Genomic DNA, 13,843 nt, shown 5'->3' with positions numbered 1-13,843 from the left:
GCCAAAACACCATGTGTTAGGATATCATTCTCATTCACTTCGGGCCGAATGCAGAATCCTTCGTCATCAACCAGGACATTCTACAGGAAACAGAAGAAAACAAAATCAAATCAAAAATAAAATTGTGCCGAATGGAAAACTACTCATTTTAAACAAGTTTCAAAACAATACATCCACACTACAGATGTGTTCAAGCTTACATGTTCAGGATTTGAGCAGGAACTCGAAAGAAACACCATTTAGGTGTGGAAATGAATCAGGTCCGTAGCAGTTCACTTACAGCATTTTGCAAGTCTATTGTCCCATAACTGCCCGGGGGGGCACCATTGGATGTTGTCTTCAATAATATTAATACAGCACATAGATAAACAGAAACAAAAAGACAAAAGGAAAGGAAGTAGAGAATGAAAACAAGTTTTTGTCATGATAAAAATTTACTCTGACCGGGAGTTAATGGTTCAAAAAAAAGAAGCGAAATCCCAGAAACACGCATTTCATAGTCATCTTGAAAATAATCATCCCTTCCCCTCCCCCAAATTTCAGACAACTTCTACCAAACACATTACATTAAATAGATCTACTCACAGATTCTGCTTCTGCAGATTCCCTAAAGAAGAAAAAAAGGTATAAGCTCTATTCTAAATTTTATACAATCTTATTGATTATATTTCGTTTTTCACCCAAATGAGAAAAATCTAACTCATCTTAAACAAGCTATAAGTGGCAGAAATATAAATAAAAAACACAGCAGCTAAAAATCCCCGATTACTGATTCATGCTGTTTTGTTATCCTGAGAATAAAGTACACAAATTATCCATTATATAGAGACAAATAAATACTTGAATAACGACATTTTTAAAAAATTCTAAAGAAAATTGCTAAAAAAAAAAAAAAAAAAATTTAATTAAAAATTAAATTACGTTGAATCAGTGTCCTTGTCTTTCCTACGTCCTGGTATTGCAAACGCTTTCCTCTTCCGTGGTTTGGTTCCTATAGAGAAAGTAGAAAACCTAGATTTTAATTTGGAATAAAGTCATGGAATATATTTCATTTAATAAAACAGAAGATTGTAAAGAGTTCTACTCTTTTCCTTTTCTTCAAACCTTCCCATAATAACCTACTTATTTAAACAATACATATAATGAATAACTGTACATAACAAATAACAAATTTCAATTGGTTTTGGATTGGAACTACTAATGTGGAGATACCAACCTTCAGTGGCAATGGAAATGTTGCACTCTTCAAACTCAATGGGTCCTAATGTAGGGGGGAGGGGGGTGCAAGGAACAATAAATTATTCAGTGCATAAAATAAAAAAAAAATAATAAAAAAATCAAATCACACATCTCAAAACTTCACAACAAACTGCAATAATATAAGAGTAAATCATACACAGGAACCCAAGAAGTGCTTTAAACAGCACTGGAAAATCACTGATGCTCTATTCCAATTAACATAAATAAGACTTCACCAAGCACATGTGTATACAGAACATCATGTCACAGAAAATTAACAATCAAACAATTAAGGCTGAAGTTCACTGAATAATATGACACAAACCAACATGTAGCTGTGTGGCTGTGATAATCTCTGAAAGGGTGTATGCTTTACTAGAGCAATTATAATTCAGTAATGTGCAAAACACCAAGAAATACAGACGCCCTTCTCCTTTCCACATGTTAACAGTTAACTACCGTAAGGCCCAATGTTTCTTTAAAAAAATATACAGTAGGAAATAAATCACGTCAGGGTTTACACTGACGAATATTAATGTTGTGGTTGTACGATGGGCGGATGCATGGATTCTGCTAGCTTTGCCACTAATGACGGCTCTGCTGACCGTAAATGCTGCAGAGACCTCGTGAATAATGCAGCCTCCGTGAGGATGGAACATCCCTGACATTTCGAAACAAGAGATACAACAGAGCACACACGCATGCGCACGCACACACACGCACACACACACACACACACACACACACACACACACACACACACACACACACATGTATATCTTTGCGGGGACTGTCTTCATTTCTATGGGCAAAAACCTAATCCCAACAACAACCTTAACCCCTACCCAGCCCTAACCTTAACCATAAGTAACCAAAAAACAAAAGTATTTTGGTATTTTTAGTGTTTTAATTGCAGTCAGATTTTTATAAAATTGAGTTTCCTGTCATGGGGACCAGAAAAACATCCACACAAGGTGAAAATACGTTTTTAACCACATTTGGTCCCCACAATGTAATATATACAAGTGCGAGTGCCCCCCCACCCCCGCACAAACTGGAATTTTTTTGTTGTTATATATTTATCATGGCCTAAATGTAAGTATAACGTATTGATAAATTTGGTATTAGAAAACAAATTTCATGTCCTATTAACATTAATGTGCACAACACATACGTAAGATATGAAGTTGTATGTAATCATGCATTTTATCCACATCACTACAAGAACTAAAATTTACATATGATTCATTTGCAATAATTCTGTGAGAACGTGTACTATTAATCTTTTGCTCTTCTGTGTATCAGAGCAGATGCATATCTAGGAAATGGAAACAGTGCTTAGTACCAGACCACAACACAGCCTGAAGCAGTATTTTACAAAACAGAATGCCTTGACCTGAAAAAACAAACAAACAAACCAAATGATACTGAAGCCAAACAAATATAGCAGCGGTTCAGTATAGTTTCCCTTGAGAAGTGCAGTAAGGGGCAGGACAGGACCAGTGGATTGTGTACTGTGAGATACCAGGAATGAAGCCACAAGAGAAATGCATGAGGCAAAGTGAATAACACACACCAATAACCAATTTACTCTGCTCTGGAATACCAGACTCTGCTGTGCCTGCCCCACACCTGTGGACAGAACTGATGTGACTATTTAATGCACTTCAAACAAAAACTAAATGTTATGCCAATCCGTGATGAATTCACAGGAAGAGTACTATCCCCAAAAGCTCACAGTTGAAGTTCACAGCAGGTGGACCTGCAAGCTGTACTAATGTCGATGCATGTGACTCAAGTCACAACAAATGCTGGCATTTTTAAGTGTCTTCAAGTGATAATATATTTTAATACTCACTCAGAAACAGAAAACTAAAAATCATTACAAGAGCAAGCTGGAGATTATAAACTGAAATGACTGTTTTACCAAACAATGATTCTTCTCCAAATTTTGTACGGAAAACACATTCATTTTATAACAGCGCTAACATGTTTCTTCCATTACAGCTGAATATGTCAAAACAACAAAATCAAACTTAGATAACAGGGCCATTCTGCCACATCAGACAACATTTAGGTACACAACAACATCCAAACAAACACGGCGGCCTTACCTAAATCAGGGAAGCATTAGGCATTGTTTAAACGTTTCACAAACAGACAGACGACTTGGTTTATACAAAGGAAAATGTTTCTGTTTTTTGTAGAAGGCATGAACTCATGCATGAAAGGAGGATTTTTTTCCCTTTTTTTTTTTAAATTGAATATGCTTCACATGGCACTGGGGCCAACAGAGGCTTTGCGTGCCTGGACCAAAGCCAGCTGACAGAGCTCAGCTGGATATCAGTGCACACCCTGACCCCCCTGCCCCCACCCCCGGTAGTGTGTCACTTCAGAAATTGTTTCCGCAGCAGAAAGTTTACTCAACCTCTCCCTCAAAATCACTGGACCGACCACTGCCCCACAATCCAGTCAAGGAGGAACTGGTTATTTATTCTGACAGCTCTGAGGCAGGAGTGCAATTTCTAATGAACAGCTTGATGCAGGCGGAATTTGGACTGTTTTAGCCTCAATTAATTCTGCTGTCAAAACAAATGATCACTCCTGATGCTTAGATGCAGTCGAGACATAAAAGGTCAACTCCTGCCTATGCCCAAACACAACAGAGAGATGCCTTTATGTTACATTAGGAACGGAAAACAAATGCTGGGAAAATACTATTTTGGTCCTTCTAGCCAGAAGACAGAAAGACAAGCATTTGATTTAAGTGTAAATGTATGGATGCTCAATATCCATCATTGATGTAATGCCAATAAAAGGAGCAGTGAAGTGTAGTGATACCGAACTGACAGGTCACAAATCCCCCCCTCCCCCCACCTTCAAAACTGACAGGATATTAGCACTAAATAACTAAGTAATATTCAACTTCTGCATAGACTCAATTAATAATATTCTAATAATAGTGCAATTACATTATCATCTATTAGAAAACCACAAATGAAAGATTGGAAATAAAGTAATTTATTAATTTAAGCAGTTTATAAAATGTGTCAAAATATTCTGCATAGACAGATTCTAAGGACAGTGTAATAGGAACATGCAGAAGGAGCATTCACATAAGGACAGAGAGAACAAGAAGGGGAGAGAAAGAGAATAGAAGAGAGAGAGGTAATTAGGACTCAGAGAACCTATCAGTGCCAATAGATTTAATCTCCTGAAAATGCAGGCAGCCTTGACATTCCAGTTAGCATGTGACAAGCAGCGCAGCTTTACTTAACTTGTAGACTAAGCGGTCAGAACTGGCTTTTATAGGGTCATGGCTCAACAATTATTCTTGTGTAAACTATGCTATGCTACAGTAATCAAGGAAACTCAAGCTTTCTTGAGTGTTTAACTTTGTAAGATATTTTGAGACACAACAGTTCAATGTGTTTTTCTTTTTTTAAGTTCTTTAAGTTCTTTTCAAGTGTATCGCCAAAGTCGACGGTGGTGCAACAAAGGTTCACAGTGCACATGTATTGAAACCAAAGGCAATACATTTTTAAAACAGTGTTCACAGCATATAAATAAAATGTACAACTCTCAGGTCAACTTACCAGGTCTGTCTTTACCAGTTCCTTTGCTCTCTGCCAGCTTCTGTATTAGACTTTCCACTGTAGTATTTTCCATGTTATTTACAAACTCTTTGTGAACCTGAAACAAAAAGCAAAGTTACATATTTTATGTTATATACATACAAGCAACATATGCAAATTAACCGTAACAATAGAAAATAAGAATTTAGTCTGTTTTCCAAAAATAACTGATACCTTGCTGGATGACGAGACAAACACCGCATCAGGTCCCAAACCTCTCTGCAGCAGCAACTCAGCCAATTTAGGTATTAGCTAAAATTCACCAGCGGAATTAACTAACTTGATTTGTTAAATGACTCAATGGGGTATTGATTAGCCCAACAAGGTGGGGTAGTATTCGAATCGAAAAAACATGGGTGTATTGGATGGTCGCCGCAAATACTGTGATAATTTTAGGAGATGTTTTGAAATGGCTAATGCAACACACTTATATCATAGTTTTACACCAACATGAAGGTCATTTAAACATCATTTTCAGTGACTGCCAAAGATTTTATAAAGTAGTGTACACACATGCACAATTTTTTCCTTATGTTTGTTCAGGCAGACACCAGAAACCCACCAGTGACGCGGGGTGTGGCTGGTAGTGCCAGCGAGAGATATTCAGGTGACAGCAAGTATCCTCTGGAGCTCTGATCCATGACCCAGCTTTAACAAACAATCAAAAGCAGAGACAAAAGCCATATGCTTACTAGTCATCTGGGCGTGTTTATTTATTTAAAGCAGGACTGAAAATTTTGCCTCTGCTTTCCTCTACTTCTGCTCTGATTTCTGTCCTCTGTCATTTCCGTATCTGTGTGAGGAGATGTCGTATAACCAAACATGACAATTTAGGGAGTATATCTTAGGTGCATTATGGGAGAACTGGGGCAGGAGGAAGTGTCGTGCCATCTCACCGAACGCTTGAGATGTGCATGGCTAAATGCCCCCCCCCAGACTGCCCCTTGGCACAGCAGAGTACATTAACCCACAGTGTCTGAAGACGCGGGGAGACACAGGAGGGCGGATGTTCACTCCCCATGCACGCAACTTCACTGCACTGATGTCATCGCCTGTGTTCTGCTACTGTGGCTCCCACATACATGGAAACAGAGGCATTAACCTCTGTTTACCGCAGCCACACATGCTGCACCCTGCCCAGCACCACAGCACAAGTATAACATCCAGATAGGTCAGCGAGTGACTGATAAGTCAGGCGTACAGTTTATAAGAATCCCCCCGCAGCTGCTTTCTTGGGAACTTAAAGTTTATTTGGAATGTCCTGGAATTACATTCACAGTCTATTTACATGTAATTTAAATTCACACGTAACATTTTTTTCAAATCCTTTTCCTTACGTGATTATGTTTAATAAATTTGTGCTGTACTCTGCAAATAAATTGATGATTTGTATAAAGTAGTTGATTTTCAGTGTTGGAGAAAAGCATAAAATCGATAAAACTGCCATAAAATTTTTATATTGACTGGGCTCTTTTAAAGTATTTAGGTCTGCATGTGTCAATATTCTGGCCGGGACTTCAGCAGAGTGGCATCATGACATCGAGAATATGAATGCATGGCTCTAAAGGGAGACTTTTATAAAACCACATATACTTTCCTGCAGCTAATTTTACACCACACTGACAGGCTGGTAGTCACCAATGACTTAAGTTTTTTTGTGAGGCAATACCACCCCCTATAGGGCTCTCAAGAGAACTGCATGTCACCACACTAAATACAGGATGATGTCTGCAAGGAAACTCTGAAAGAAGTCTTTCTTTTAGTAGTAGCTAATCGTGGTTCAATTCTTGTTATACAATGCAATGCAAGCATCAATGCAAAAAAAGCTTTGACTGTTGTCACAAGTCACAGTGTATAAAATGTAACAGTGCCAGGTTTCTTCCGACCTTTCACAGAGGCCAATTGCTCAGATGTGATAGATTTTACGCTGCAAAGAATTTATTTTGTCAATAACATAAAGTGTGCTGCCCTGCTACGTTACTCACTGGGAATACAAGCGGGCCAATATAACTGCCTCCGGAAACAGACAGAATGGGCACCCAAAGTTAAAGTGTGAAGTGCTACATTTATTTTTTTTTATACATACCTCAGCTCAAACGAAAACAGAGCACTCCTGTGATATTTTTGAATATACCTTTTTAAAACGTTTCCTGATTAATATTTCAATTAATTCAAATTCCAATGTACAATGTTTTCCTGCTTGTCTTTTAAACGATTAATCAAAGCACTTGGTAATTGTTCTGGAACACTGTCAATTAACTGTATACTTACTGTAAGAACTGCACAAAAATTGCGCCTTTGGCTCTCACAGTTACAGGCTTAACAACCTCCCGATCCCGTCCTTTGTTTTTTTTTGCCCCAAGGTTAATCCGATCCTTGCAATTAAAGACGTGTCTCTGTGCCCTTAACAAGATGCTTAAATATCAGTCATAACATATTGTTGCACTGCTTTCTCAGAAATGGCAGAAATATTGTAAGAATTGCGTTAGAAATCGGATGGATCTTCCTGTGGACTCACCTCTCCAATCTGTATATGTGTCTCCTCTATGGACTGGGAATAGGACTGGATGATCTCCTTCATGTGGAGAATGTGGTTCTCTTCAATACCTTGAAATTTCTATGATTCGAAAAAATTAATTAGAGAACGTTGCTGAAAAACCAAATTTAAAAAAAAAAAAGGTACAGCAGATGAAATAATTCCAAATTTTTTTTTCCTCTAAATTGCATATTATCATGTTTAGCCTGTGTGACACTGTAAACAACAACATAAATTTGAAACTGTAAAATACAGCGAGGTTAAGCGATAAGTGTGGTGAGTCCAGCTCAAGTCAAAGGAGACTTTGTTCGCCGGCTGAAATGTTTGTGGTGGGTGCTGGAGACATGAAGGCAGATTTCGGGTTGCTCCATGCGCATCCCCTGTCTTCTCTCTGGGTGGTCTGGTTGCAGATGCCACCAGCGTGCATTCCAGCACAAGATGTCAATTATTTGGGGTGGCCTCATACATAACATACATGGAGGTGGTATTATCTCCGGTTTAGAAAACCAGGGTTACAGAGCAAAACAACTTTAATGGAAGTGTTTACATCACTTGCTCTAAGTTTTTTAAAATTTTTTTTAAAACCAAGTCTTTGGTAAACCAAGGAAAGAGCTATAAATAAGAATAAACATGAAATTCGCCAAATGTATGCAAATCAAAAAGTGATCACACTCATAAAAAAACACACGAAACATAAACAGAGATATGCACCAATCCACATATACACATATATATCATGTGATGATCTATTGATTTTCATTACAGGAAATTCCATGTTCTCTTGCAATTTTGCTTTCTCTTGGGGAACACACTTATGGAGATTAAACTTTTTATACGTCTGCTTTTGCTGCGGTATGAGATTATGTCGAGTGCAGTTCTTGTAGATCTGATTTTAATTTGTAGTATATCCAATCAGCTCCTCAGATGTTTCTCATCAAGGGTTTGAAGAACAACTCCATTAGGAGGTTACAAACCAGGAGGACAGATATTATGGAGCCCACAGCTGAACGAGATGTGGCTGGATTCACACAAACGTCACTCTGGGAATTTTGTTGCAAAACTACACAAGGTCACCGATGGCATGGGATTGCATGTACCAAACACAGACGTTGAGATGAAAACAGTTTCAATAAAAATGTAATTATAGACTTTAATTAACATTTATCGTTGAATGAAATAAAAACTATATATATAACTGTAGCCTTTCAACCACTTCAAGAAAAAATGTTTTTTGTGGAGGGAAACTCATCTTTCAGTGCTAGCGAAACACAGATGGGTTTTGATGTGTCAAATGCCAAACAGTTTGCACTTATGAAACCCAACTTGTTTACTACAATTATTGTGTCGATCGCTCAGACTAGGATGGAATGGCACCATAAATACTGAAATGCATTTCCGGGGTCTTCTGTAAATGGACTGAGCAGGATGTTTTAACAAGACAATTAGGGATTATGTGTTTATGAGTTTTTTATGAGATACCTGCTATTACCGAAATAATATTGTAGCACTGACTGTCAATGCTGCCTACAGACCGGTGTGTAGATGGAAAATGGTTTGGTGACTAGATAATTAAACAGCTAGAATATTATTGCTATGGTAGGAAAGCAAACTCATTTAGGGAATAACAAACACTGTGCAAGTTAATGACTGACATGAGGACAGAACTACCTGGGCAGTTTCCGCCATCTTCTGTTCAAATTCAGATTTCGCTGTGGCATACTTCTCCACGCAGGACTTGTACACCTCTGTGGCTTTCTTGGCTTTCACCCCAGCCTGGGGAAAAAAAAGATTTAAAAATAACTAGTAACACTATTAATGACTAGTAAAATTAGCCAGCTGTCATTTAGTTGTGGGAATGTTGAAGACCAACCTCTTCAGGTGATTTGAACCTTCCCTGATGAATATCTGCTGTCAAATTCAAATTTTGCAACTGGTGTCTTGGATGACATTTAATAAAAAAAGCATGTGTTGTTCCAGAATTAGACTGGTAGAAGAAGCACACCAACCTTGTCCACTTCCTTTTGAGTTGCCCCCTCCTTGCGAAGTCGTTCCTGGTCCACAGTCTTGGCATTATAGTTCTCCTTGGATTTCTGCAGAGCCTGAGATATGGTCTGGATGTTCTGCACGGCCTCTAGTGTTGTGGCCACTTCCTCTTTTGTCTGCGATATGGAATGAGTCAACAAATGACATTCCGATAGGAGAACTACCTGCTTCCAGACTTTCCAGAGTACAGAGGCTCCTCAACTAACGAATGAGATACGTTCTGAACGGCCGTTCGTAACTTGAAATGTTTGTAAGTTGTTATTTAACACCATTTTAAGGGTATACGCAAGTAAAAAAGAACTAGGATGCTGGAAGTATGCAAGCTACGCTGCTGCACGGCGGGAGTAGCGGCCAGAAGTTGTACTACCCGGAATTAGCACGCAGAAAATTTTTTTGATGTTGCGGACAGGAAACAGGAGCCCAATGAACACAATATGGAGGTACAGTCCTCTTTGTTCGTATGTCTGAAAGTTCGTAAGTAGAGGAGCGTCTGTATTTCACATTAGAAAACTAGATGGTAGACAATGAATACATGGATAAAATGTATTTCATCAGTGATTAATATTTAATTGTGTAATTCATATTCGTCACTAATGCTGTAAGAAAAATATATCATTTCGTTAATGTATTACAAATAATAAAGGTAAACTCACACTGAATTTGTACATTAAACACTGACAATTATATGCCCAAGAAAGGACACCAAAGCACTGTGCAGAGAACAGATGGATGGAAGGGTGTTCTTCTTGCACTTATTATTTTCCTGCCCTAGAAATACTATGACTATATTTTATAGCCTATCACAATACTATATCATAATAATCCAGATTAGCAAGCATTTAATTTCAGTTCATTAGGGGACTAGCTATGTCAAAAAAAATGTTGCGACCCTGATCCACAAGTGCGCTTCTCTCCACTGATACGATTGTTGTAAATATTATTCAGTAAACCAGTGTTTCTCAAACCAGTCCTAAGGGACCCCCAAATGGTCCATGTTTTTGCTCTCTCCCAGTTCTGTGTGACTTGTTTGAGAAACGCTGCACTAAACATTCAGCTGGTGAAATTACTCAGAGAAGGTTCAAACCTTCTTATGTGCCTTTGCTTGGTCGTCTGCATATTTTTGAACTTCTTTCATCAATTCTTGAAGTTTCCGAACTAATTCTAAATGGCAGCTAGCTAGCTGCTCTGTTGAGGTTTTATATACATCCCAGACTGGCGCAAAAGTCCTGGAAGAAAGAAGGATAAGGTCAAATTAATCGGAGGGCAATATTCACACACGTTATCTTTCATTATACATATATGTACAATATTTCAGCCAAAATACCCACCCCAGCTGAGAGAAATTGCTGGCTGATTTGGACAGTCTGGTCATTGATCTTGCATATGCTTCTTCAATGGTAGCCCTATTTTGAAAGAATCAAACACTGATTTATCACAACAATGTCAATGCCGTAAGGAACCAGAACCACCCTCATACATAACATACATTTTTGGGCAATGCAATTTTGTTGAACCATTACATAGAAGGTATATTTATCATTAATAAATAATAATAATAATAATAATAATAATAATAATAATAATAATAGTAGTAGTAGTAGTAGTAGTAGTAGTAGTAGTAGTAGTAGTAGTAGTGATAGTAATAGTAGTAGTAGTAGTAGTAGTAGTAGTAGTAGTAGTAGTAGTAGTAATAGTAGTAGTAGTTCATCAGACAAACCACTGGACAGAACTGATTTAAAACATGGTCATACACAACCAGTGCAGGAACTGGTTACTAATACACTCCATATGGAAGAGCTGAGGTATACAAGTGAAGATGTGCCACTGATTTTAACTGCAAAGTCAGCAATGACCCAAACTCACTACAGGCAACACGGACAGGAGGGAAGGCGAGCCTAATTTATTCTACTTAAACTAAAAGCTTCATTAAGTCACTAAAAAAAATAGATAAAAAAAGCAAAGATATGATAATTGCATTTCATCTTTGTGCTATTTCACACCTCAAAACGCTCTACCTAAAATATGGCAGATCCTTATTATAATGTTTTATAAACCAATCCTTATTAGAACTCATGAGCAATTCCAACAGAACTCCCTACACTATTGAAATCCTCTGTAGTTCTAGCAAAATTCTTAGTTCACTTGGAAAAGAAAATCGTCTTAAAAAAAAAAAAATCACCTCAAAATATCTGGCAAGCATTGCGCTTAAGATTATCCAATTTATGAAGAGTGTCTGTGGTGAATTATGTCAAGTTAAAGTATGCAGAATTTTTCAGCTGACGCATTTAATTATGAAAGTCTTGGAAACACAGCTGGTTCTAGTAAAACCAGGCAGAGATGCCACTTCAACTTACAAATCTCTTGGGGGGAGGAAGTGTGCAGAATCATTAACATACTGTTGAGGGGCCAATAATAATAAATTTTAAAGCTTTTACCTAAGAAATGGATTCTAAGCTGTCCTGGTTTAATCGATAACTAAACAAGCTGAAACCATGGACTTTATAAATGAAGTCTGCTGTCTGCTCCTCCTCTCTGCTGAACTCTTTCCAAGTCTACCAACCAATTTCTAAGTATTCAAGCTTCTTGCTTCTCAACCTCTAAAGAACTGAAGAGCACCTAGCCAACCTTCAGCTAGAGAACGCTTGTCTTCCTGGCAAGTCGTCATCCCCTGCTATCTGTGACACTGCAACAAGAATGGTCCAGATGAACACTTCCAATACCAGTGAGAGGTCCACTCAAAGAAACAACCTCGACATGACTGCAGAGAATATGCACACCAGGTGTGTAAATACTGGAGCAGCCAACGTTCTCTCCTCTCCAAATTTATGTATGACAATCAAATTATGTGGAATTACATGCAGACTTTTCTCTTATAGACCTTCACTTTATGTATTAGTAGAACTATTGGTACCACAACAAGCATGAGGACTACTATCAACATAATTCAGCTCATGTAATGCAACTGCTGCCCTCAGCTACCCCGCCAGCACGGCCTATATTTTCAGCCAGAATTGAAATTAGATTAAACGTTCAAAAAATTCTAATTTATTTCGGTAACACTTTACTTGACAGGGCACAAATACTTAGCAGTAACTCAGTTACTACTGAAATGCAAATCATGAACAAGTATAGCAGCTACTTGAGATCAAAGATGCGTCCAGATTCATTAATGTTGAACAAACATGAGATCAGTATGCAACGAAATTTTTAAGTTTGTGGGCATAATATATATTATTTGTGCACCCTCCTATAAAGTGTTAGCATAATTAGAAGGAACTAAAATGCTATAGTGTCTGACAAGACATGTCATTTTATCAGTCTGACTACATTGTAATTAGGGCTACCACTATCAATTATATAAATAATATAGTAATCTACCCTTTTATTTCACAGACTGGAAGATAAGATCTATTTGACTATACAGTTAATTTTCAACCCTAAATATCACAAAAACTTGAAATATCGCAATGTGAACTTTCTCCAGTGTTGTTCAGCCCTACTCAAAACACACAATATGTTGGCAAAAATATAATTTATATGATATGGTTATTACATGCCGTATTATACAAAATGATGTGGATTAGTGATGGGTCTAACCTCTGTTTTAGCTGCAATTATTGTGAGGTAGAGGAACCATATAACGTAAATTAAGCAAAATAACTGAAGTCAAAGTGATGCCAAAAACTGGCTAGGCTACTCTGAAAAATGGCACATATCTATGGCTAATATTAAAGTTCTGCTTTGCAATACCCTTCTGACAGACAACTGCATTTTCATTCACTTAGGGTGACCAAAAGTCATCTTCTCAGACTTGGCCTCTTTTTTGGAACCTAAAAATACCTGAAATGTCCAGGATTTTGCTTTGTTTTCTACAGTCAGAGTACTTATGGTGCATATTTGTGTTGCTTTGACGCCTCTCTTTGCGTCCTGCCCCCGGTGTCCTCTTTCTTCCGCAAAGCAAAATACAGTCACCCTAAATCACTTTTAACGTGAAGAACTTCAATACAATTGAGGCTTTCACTCTTTATTTGGACCCTAATCCATTATGCACAGTCATCTTTCCACTATATTGCAGAGTAATCGAGAAGGAAAATTTTAATCTAAGCTGCTTAAAAATCTAGTTATTGAGTTTCACATTATCGTTACAGCTCTACAGTATTACATTATCAACAGCCAAAAAACCCATCATGAACAAGCATACAACCATGCAGCATTATGTGATAACATATTTATTATATAAGCTATGCAAAAGTTGTAAAACCTGTTTTAAATTAAAATGATTTTGGGAAATGACTTAGAAATGCAAGCCTATGCATTGCTTAAGTCTTAAAAACTGTACTTTGAAAAACAAAGGCTTTCTAGGTATCTACTGACTGATTTACTGCTAGTT

The 13,843-nt window shown here is 37.6% G+C and overlaps 1 protein-coding gene across 7 annotated transcripts in view; it reads right to left on the bottom strand.

The window, feature by feature from the left end:
* Window positions 1-13,843, bottom strand: part of fcho2 (FCH and mu domain containing endocytic adaptor 2) — a 50,130-nt gene that overhangs the window by 20,175 nt on the left and 16,112 nt on the right. For all 7 annotated transcript variants that reach the window (XM_023822973.2, XM_023822976.2, XM_023822975.2 and 4 more), the window contains exons 3-13: window positions 10,782-10,856; window positions 10,538-10,679; window positions 9,417-9,569; window positions 9,079-9,183; window positions 7,393-7,491; window positions 4,836-4,932; window positions 1,217-1,261; window positions 922-991; window positions 586-607; window positions 281-337; window positions 26-80 (exon numbers count right to left, since the gene is read on the bottom strand). In XM_023822973.2, coding sequence (XP_023678741.1) covers window positions 26-80; window positions 281-337; window positions 586-607; window positions 922-991; window positions 1,217-1,261; window positions 4,836-4,932; window positions 7,393-7,491; window positions 9,079-9,183; window positions 9,417-9,569; window positions 10,538-10,679; window positions 10,782-10,856 — 920 coding nt within the window. The remainder of the gene's footprint in view (window positions 1-25; window positions 81-280; window positions 338-585; window positions 608-921; window positions 992-1,216; window positions 1,262-4,835; window positions 4,933-7,392; window positions 7,492-9,078; window positions 9,184-9,416; window positions 9,570-10,537; window positions 10,680-10,781; window positions 10,857-13,843) is intronic.

Source organism: Paramormyrops kingsleyae, chromosome 7 (assembly GCF_048594095.1).
Source record: "Paramormyrops kingsleyae isolate MSU_618 chromosome 7, PKINGS_0.4, whole genome shotgun sequence".
Lineage (NCBI taxonomy): Eukaryota > Metazoa > Chordata > Actinopteri > Osteoglossiformes > Mormyridae > Paramormyrops > Paramormyrops kingsleyae.
The sequence above is the reverse complement of the archived record's forward strand: the minus strand, read 5'-3'. Positions and strand labels throughout refer to the sequence as shown.